At 32.9% G+C, this 8,095-nt stretch overlaps 2 protein-coding genes across 2 annotated transcripts; both read right to left on the bottom strand.

Annotated features, from left to right (window-relative positions):
* Positions 1–4,821: 4,821 nt before the first annotated feature.
* Positions 4,822–5,535, bottom strand: LOC141695441 (uncharacterized). Its single transcript, XM_074499686.1, has one exon. It carries the CDS (start codon positions 5,533–5,535, stop codon positions 4,822–4,824), a length of 714 nt encoding a protein of 237 aa, XP_074355787.1.
* Positions 5,536–5,668: 133 nt separating this feature from the next.
* On the bottom strand, positions 5,669–7,518 carry LOC141695440 (uncharacterized). The gene is made up of 4 exons (XM_074499685.1): positions 7,203–7,518; positions 6,831–7,083; positions 6,218–6,730; positions 5,669–6,032 (listed from the first exon to the last, which is right to left on the bottom strand). The coding sequence occupies exons 1-4, from the start codon at positions 7,516–7,518 to the stop codon at positions 5,669–5,671; spliced, it is 1,446 nt and encodes a 481-aa protein (XP_074355786.1).
* Positions 7,519–8,095: the final 577 nt, after the last annotated feature.

The raw sequence follows: 8,095 nt of genomic DNA, 5'->3' as shown, positions 1-8,095 counted from the left end.
CCTTAGTATAAATGTTATTGGCCAACACAGCAAGATCTCCCCAAACACTTACTTTATGTTGATTACTATATTGAAAAATGAACATATATTCCAGGATATACAACTTCCACATTAGAGACAGACTTAAAAAATAATTATAATTATAGGATAAATATTAATACATTCGACAAACCTGGAATCACAAATCCTGAATTTGATAATGTCTCGCATGCCAAATTTTGTGTCAAGTTTCGTTAGAGGTTCAAAATCCTCAATAACTCCAATTACATCTAAATTAAACAGAGCAATATATTTAATTTAGTGAAAGATAAAATGCAGTGAAATATTAAGGTACGCATTTTAAAAAACTAATAATCTGAACCAAAAGAGTATTATATTAAGGTCACCTATAGCAAATTCAGGCTGTTGTTGTGGCTGATATTTGCTGGCCTCAGCAAAAAGATCACCAAAATCCAGAAATTCGAATTTATAGGAAGGAATCATGCCATCGTCTTTAAAAGCAGTGACCATAGTATATTGTGAAAATCTGATGCAGATATCAGCTTGTACAGGCTTCAGATTACCGACAGCATCTTTCACAGAAAATTGGTCAAAAACATAAACGCCTTCTTCAATCACCGGAGTTTTGAATCCATTCCAAATATTGGGATAAGCAAATGCATGGACGTGATTATTCTAAAACAAAAGAGGATGTTACATTTGGTATACAAAAGAAGGTAGGATTTTACGTAATACCATAATAAAATTTTACAACATAAGACTTACATCATCATCAAGAAGAATGACATTATATCCTTTGACTGATCCATTCTCAGAGCTAACGCTGGTCCACATCCTAGTTACTCTAGCCTTAATCTTCCAATTGGTAGTCGATTGATCAAGGTCTTCAATAAGATTGAATACTGCAGACTCCATTGAAGCTTTTGTTTAAGTCAATTAAACAAAGTGTCAAGCATTAACAATTGAGGAATTAAAAACTTCAAAATATTAACAAAAAATGACAGCATGCACGATGAAGAAATAATGATAACATATTAGATCAGTTCGTGCCAATCAATGATGTTTTTAGAGAGAACAAATAGAGAGGAAACCTAAAGTTTTATTTTTAGTGTCAGAGTATGTTTGATGTCTATCTCAAGGCATGAAATTTAAATGCATTTGTAAATGATATATGCAACTTGATAGGTTATGATTACTATTCAAACTGGTAAATTGATGCTAATTGATACTCTATTTTAACTGTATGATAAAGACTGCCAACAATATTGTCATGATTGATTCTCTAATTATTCATCAATTATCTTATTCAATCTGGTAAGTTGATGATAATTGATACTTTTTTAAAAATATGTACGATGAAGACCGACAACAATATAATCCTCAATGATTAGGTCATTAATCATCAATTATCTTCCTATCTATTCAATATAATTCTTGAATATATAAGTACAATTTAGATGTAACGGAATATTATATTTTAAATTTTGAGTTAATTAATTAATTAAGGTTAATCAATTAAATTAATCCAATCATCACAATCAAAGTGTTATTGATTCCATTTTTTTATTAACTTGTATATTTTTGTTCATAACTCTGTCTGTTTCTCTAATTTATTTAAAAATATGCATAAGATATGAAAATGATATGAATATTTATAACAGAATCTGTTTGATTCTTTCGAAATGGAATTATATATAACATCTTTTTCCAGAACTTTAGAATATACATATTAAATTAATATATTTATTTAAACTGTTGAGTTGAAATAATGTGATCAAAATTGTTCCAACATTTAATAAAGACAAATACTGAGAGAATTATGATTTACACAGAAATTATAAAATAATCCATAGCGTGGTAAATAAGTTTAATAAAAACAAATACGACAATGCGGTTGAATCGGGAAGTTTATTAGTATTCCAACAATTGAAAAAAGACATGTCTCATCAATTCAATAGAAATGCGGTAAAAATAAAGTGTCTTCAAGCTTCGTTGACGGGAATGGTTCTGCAGTGTCAAATTTGGATTTGTCAAATGTCCATCAACCTATATTGCAAAGTATATAAAAATTATAAGCGTTTATATGAAAAAAATGATGTAAAAATCAAAAATATATAATTTATATTTAGTTACCTCTGCCTCAAATATAAGACATCAGGATAATCAAGATTGACAAAAAGTTTTGTTGATGGAATATTGCTGATCTGCGCTCTTCCTATTTTTAAGAGCGAAAAATATATATTATTTAAGAGTTAGAAGAAATTCTATAACCTATGAGAAGGCTTACAATTTTAAAGGTTTTTAATATAAAAAATAAGACATTAACCTCGATACATAAGGACTCTAACAGATGCCAGAATCACAATTTTGGGTTCAATTTCAGTAACTTGGTACAATGATTCAAAATTTGTTGGCAAAGAACTGCTAAAACACACTTGGATGGCCCTCCTAACACGAATATAATAAAACATCAAACACTTATGGATGTTCAATAGTGTTAATACGTAAAATATGAAAATTGGAGGATGGCGTAGTATTTTTATAATTGTCAAAAAAATTATTGAAGAGTCTTACACGCCATCTGAAATTCTGAAGCGTAACACTTCCTTTTCACCAAATCTTGTCATAATAGATTGTACTGGTTGCAGGAGTTCAACAATTCCAATAACATCTACAACAATAAACTTAAAGTTAAACACAACAAATTGTAAGCGATTTGTTCTAAAATTTTATACGTAATACCAGTGGAATAAATAGGAAGCTCATCGAGAGCAAAACAATGAGGAGAATTATATAGGAGCGTCACAGGAACCAAATCAAATTTATGGCACGGTATACTCAAAATTTCCTCAGGTTCCAACACCACCACAGTGATGGGAAGAAACATGATGTAATTTGTAGAATGTACAGGCCTCAGAAATCCAGCAGCTGGAAGAACCTGAACATTTCTGATACGTAACAATCTTCCAGGATGAATGATAAAGTAAAACAAATTCCAAAGAGCTGGTGGAACAATTGCAAGTATGTGATTATTCTGTAAAAAAGAAAATCTTAGGATAGAGGCTGGAAAACACAATCATAGATGTGGTATAAGTCATATAGTTATTCAATCAAATCTCACAGTCCAATAGAATAAGATTGTGCATGACTAAGACACTTTGTCGATTAGTTGATTCCCACATTCTTGTCACACAGACCTTCAAAGTCCAAGCAGTATGATTACCATCCAGATTGGATAAATGATGATGGTCCTGCATATCTGAGTAATGAAAAAGTTAATAGATGTTATAAAAAAAGGAGTATGTTAAATGTTCATTTCAACAAATAGGTAATGAATTGTAATTATACTTGGATGTTCTGCCATATGAACTCTGAAATTAGTTTGTGAGTTGGATATATAGAAAAAACAATCCGAATGTATGGAGCGTTTAAGACAATCGGCTGTATTTTTAATAAAGATATACATTATCTTTATAGTTAAGGTGATAGGCTGATAATTAGTCCATGAAAATCTCAATCAGTAGATATCTATTAGAGTTGTATGATGATCCCTAACAGCTTACACCAATATTAGCATGGAAAAAAAGATTGTGTTAAAATAGAAGATCAATTAGTAACATAAATGTGATATTAAACAAATATTTAAATATGAGTTAGTTATCTGATACACATTGTTACTATCCCATAATCTTCTCTGATTATCATAATGTCTCCTCATCAATATAAAACATATCACATCTAATTATATTGAGAATATGATATGCATAAAAAAACTATTCCAGAATCTGCCTTTTACTTCACATATTACAATGAATAACCAATATGACCTGATGTAATTCTAATTTAATAAAAAAAAAATTTCTCGTACTACCAATTATAATAAAATGATGAATAACTTAGTCAGGATCGTAAATGTGCAATACAAATAACTACTATGATACATTATCATCATTTATGTTCGGTAGGTTGTAAAATACTTCTTCATAGACTATATTTGATGTAATATTTGTGGTGGTACCATCTTCACTGTCGATGAGAATGTGGAGACCTTCTGGTCTTGTAACTCTTGAGATGGCAACGTAGACATGGCCATGAGAAAACATTGCTCTGGGAAGGTATAGACCGACCGTGTCAAGTGATTGGCCCTGGCTCTTATTAATTGTCATTGCATAACAAATCTGGAGTGGGAACTGAATTCTTTTAAACTCAAAAGGCCAGCTGGTATCTGTTGGAATCATCTCTATCCTCGGGATCAAATGTTTTGACCCAACATGGGATCCGCATAATATTTCACACTCAATACTATTCTTCTTGCAGGATGTCACAATCATTCGTGTACCGTTACACAATCCCATAATTTGGTTTAAATTTCTCATAAGCATGAAAACGACGCCAACCTTGATGTTTAACTCGTGCTTAGGAATGTAAGGCATATTTAATGAGTTCGGGTACTCTACTGGAAATGCTGATCTAAAATCATTATCTTCATCACCAGCATCGTCAATTGAATCCTGACTAAGATATGTGTATAGACGTCCAGGAATTTTCTCAAGAATGCTGTTATTGATGTCGTCCACCACAACATTAGTTGGTGTTAGGATAGCTCTTGATCTTAGATAAGAATGTGAAGACATGTTTTTAGAAAATCCGGGTAAGTTATTTCAAAAAGACTTTCTATAGGATTTTGCGTGGTATAAACAACATATTGATCTGAAATCTTTATTATCATTTCACCAATGTCTACATCAGGACTAAAGTTCTTAACTTTACCATCGCCAACTAAAAGCTGCCATTTACTGAAATCCGCTATAACCTTATTCTCTATTTTTGTATTTCCTGCATGAAGCCGCATATTTTGCTTTTAAGTAAAAAAACTTGGCAAAATTCCCAAATCTTTGATTTATTGAGGGTGGAACCTACTATTTCAGCTCTGGATGCCTTTGGAATCACGGGTAAAATCTGCCTATAATCTCCGCCAAAAACTACTATGATACCACCAATTGGCTTCTTTGCTCTCCTTTTGTCAATAGCAGATATTATATCTCTCAAAGAACGGTCAACGGATTCAAAGGCATGATGATGTTGCATTGGCGCTTCATCCCAAATGATTAAATCAGTTTGTTGGATTAATTCTTCAATATCGGTTCCATGTCTGATTCCGGCTGTACTGTCCTGATCAAGTTTCAAAGGAATATGGAATCTTGAATGTGCAGTTCTACCACCAGGCAACAATACAGCTGCTATTCCACATGAGGCAACAGGAAGCACAATCTTTCCTTCTGAACGAAGGCGACAACATAATGTCTGCCATAGAAATGTCTTGCCGCATCCTCCACTTCCATATACAAAGAAGACACCACCTACCTTATTATAAACATTTTGTATGATAGAATCATAAACGTTCTTCTGTTCAGGGTTGAGCATTCCATGATTCTTTTCATGGAAAATTTTTAGTTCTTCTTTATCATCTGAAGTTTTTTCTTGGAGTAGTCTGTTAACAGTATTGCTAAAATAAACTCCACTTGGAAATGGCATTGTCGCGTAGTCCTTCAAACTCTTCCCGATGTCATTACACAATTTTTCAATTTCGGCGGGCAAAAATATATATGAAGTGCTATATTAGTTTAAAAGTATACTACATATAATATCTAAAACAGAATTATGTTAATTATTCAGGTGGTATGATAATGAGATATAAACCTGCAAGTGCATAATTCTTCAAATCTTCGTCTGATAGGTATAGATGAGGATCATTAAGCATATGTCGCCTGATGATGAGAATATCGTCTGACATACATTGCCAATTAGCTTCCCAAAGTATAAATGGATCTGAAATAAGACTATATGCCAAAATATTGACAAACATTACACGTAACAGTGGAGGCAATGATGTATGGGAGTTCTCGAAAATTGCTTCATGCCATTGGTTATCATTTTGTAGAAGACCAAGGGCCGCGCAAGCTTCCTTGAATGTTTCGTGGATGTGTCCATTAACAGTTTTAAGATCTTCAAAAGACATGGAACCTTTCTTCCTAAGTAACAGCATGCGGAGATATAATAGTTCACCACTTGATGAATGCACTTCAGAGAGTCTCCCAATAACATCTCCTCTTTTCCTTTCTTTCCAGATACTAGGTTGAGGATGCCAAGTAAATTTATTTGGAAATTCAGAATAACTATAATTCCTCGCATTTGGAAAAGTCTGATTGCATCAAACCATGCTTCTAACTTGGTTTTTTTTGATATTGCCTTGTCGCAAACATCCTCCAAGGCATCTCTAGCCTTAAACGAAACATGCTTCTCGCCTGGTAAATGTATCGGTAACCTCTCTACCGATGACCAACGGGAATGAATGTCAAAAGCAAATATCCTCCAAGATGCTTTTGACGTGCAAACATATCTCCCATCCAAATAATGTTTTACCTCATCAATCGGACCTTTTGGTGCTTTTTTTGGGATTGTTACAGAAGTACATGTACGTGTTTTCCTCAAACACATTGTTGCCGTGTCATGACCCTTTAGACAGTATTTGAAAAGGTACTTTAATGATCTTAAATTATTGCAAATCTCCAAATTCATGTGACATTGAAAATGCACCAAAAGATCGCGATTGAATGGGACAATAAAGCGATTATCAAGATTGACCCCCTTCTTGTTAATGGTAATTCCAGTCCTCCTTCTTTTATATATGGGGAATCCACACTCATAAAAAAATGTATGAGAATTATACCTGTAATAAAACATTTTTAAAATTGTAAAAAATCTGGTAATAAAACTGGAGTTATTAACAAAGTAAAGTATTTATAATTTAAGGATGTTAATGAAAATACCGCTTAGGAAAATGCTTTATACAGTTGCCTTTGACCATGCATGGAGATTTAGTATAATTAGGACCACATGGTCCGTGGATCATATAATTGCTCACGGCATTATATCCAACTGGATCAAATTTTGGATCGGGAATTTCAGCTGATACCATTTTATCAGTTTTCTCAGTTGTTTTAGGTCTATCGTCGGGGTGCAACCAAATTAATATATGAGCGTGAGGCAATCCACACTTCTGGAATTCAATTACATGCATCACTATGGAAATATTGTAGAAAAACGGTTAGTACCAGGCAAAATATATACTAAAAGTGCATTTTGATAGAACAATTTATGAATAATAAAATGAGTTTAAAAAAACTTAGCTAAAATGATACCTCCTATACATCTGCCAAAACAATTTTTCTTTTTAATCATATCCATAAGTTGATCAACCTTCATTTTAAAGACTCTGGCTACAATATCAGGTGTATCAGCAACATCAACACCAGGCATATGTTTTAATATGCGCTGAATTTTGGGCCATTTTGTGTTAGTGGTCATAGTAAGGAACAATGAAGGATGTCCTAAAGTTCGACATATTGCTAATGAGTCTTTAAAATACTGAGTCATATAGCGCTTACTTTCGGTGAATGAAGCGGGAAAAATGATTGTTTTACCAATATTGGATGGATTTCTATCTCCCTTTTGCATTGCGTCTCTGATATTATGGTAGAGGTCAAATCTTATAGTAGTTTGATGGTCTCTAATCCAGTCCAATCTTTACTGCTCAATTGCGGTGAAAGCATCCACAACATATTGCTGCCATAAATGACCTCCAAGATGTGGTGTCAAACATGTTACAGTAGAAGGTATAAATTCATCGAATATAAACTAATTATCACAAAGTTCAACAGCTGAATGAGAAATTATACTTTTGTCAAATAGCAAATTTGTACCTTTTGAAAGACGTATCATTAGTTTATAATTATAAAACTCTCTCATTGTAATATACTTTCTAGCACCTTTTTCGTCAGGATCTTCAGATTTGGTAACTTCTACGGCTCTCTTAGAATGCTTCACAAGTCTATTTAATGGGATCTCACGGTAATATCCAATATCTTCGTGAGGGAAAAGTAATGGATATTGAAGTTGCATGAAACATGGATCGGTCTCAAAAATCCTCTGTAATCCGTCAACTCTAGAATCAATGACAGTATCTCGACAGCCTTTTGCATAAGGAGAAGTAACAATCAATCCTGCTACATTATTTGATGGAGCAATGTGATTT

The sequence above is a fragment of the Apium graveolens genome, chromosome 11 (assembly GCF_009905375.1).
Source record: "Apium graveolens cultivar Ventura chromosome 11, ASM990537v1, whole genome shotgun sequence".
Taxonomy (NCBI): Eukaryota; Viridiplantae; Streptophyta; class Magnoliopsida; order Apiales; family Apiaceae; genus Apium; species Apium graveolens.
The sequence above is the reverse complement of the archived record's forward strand: the minus strand, read 5'-3'. Positions and strand labels throughout refer to the sequence as shown.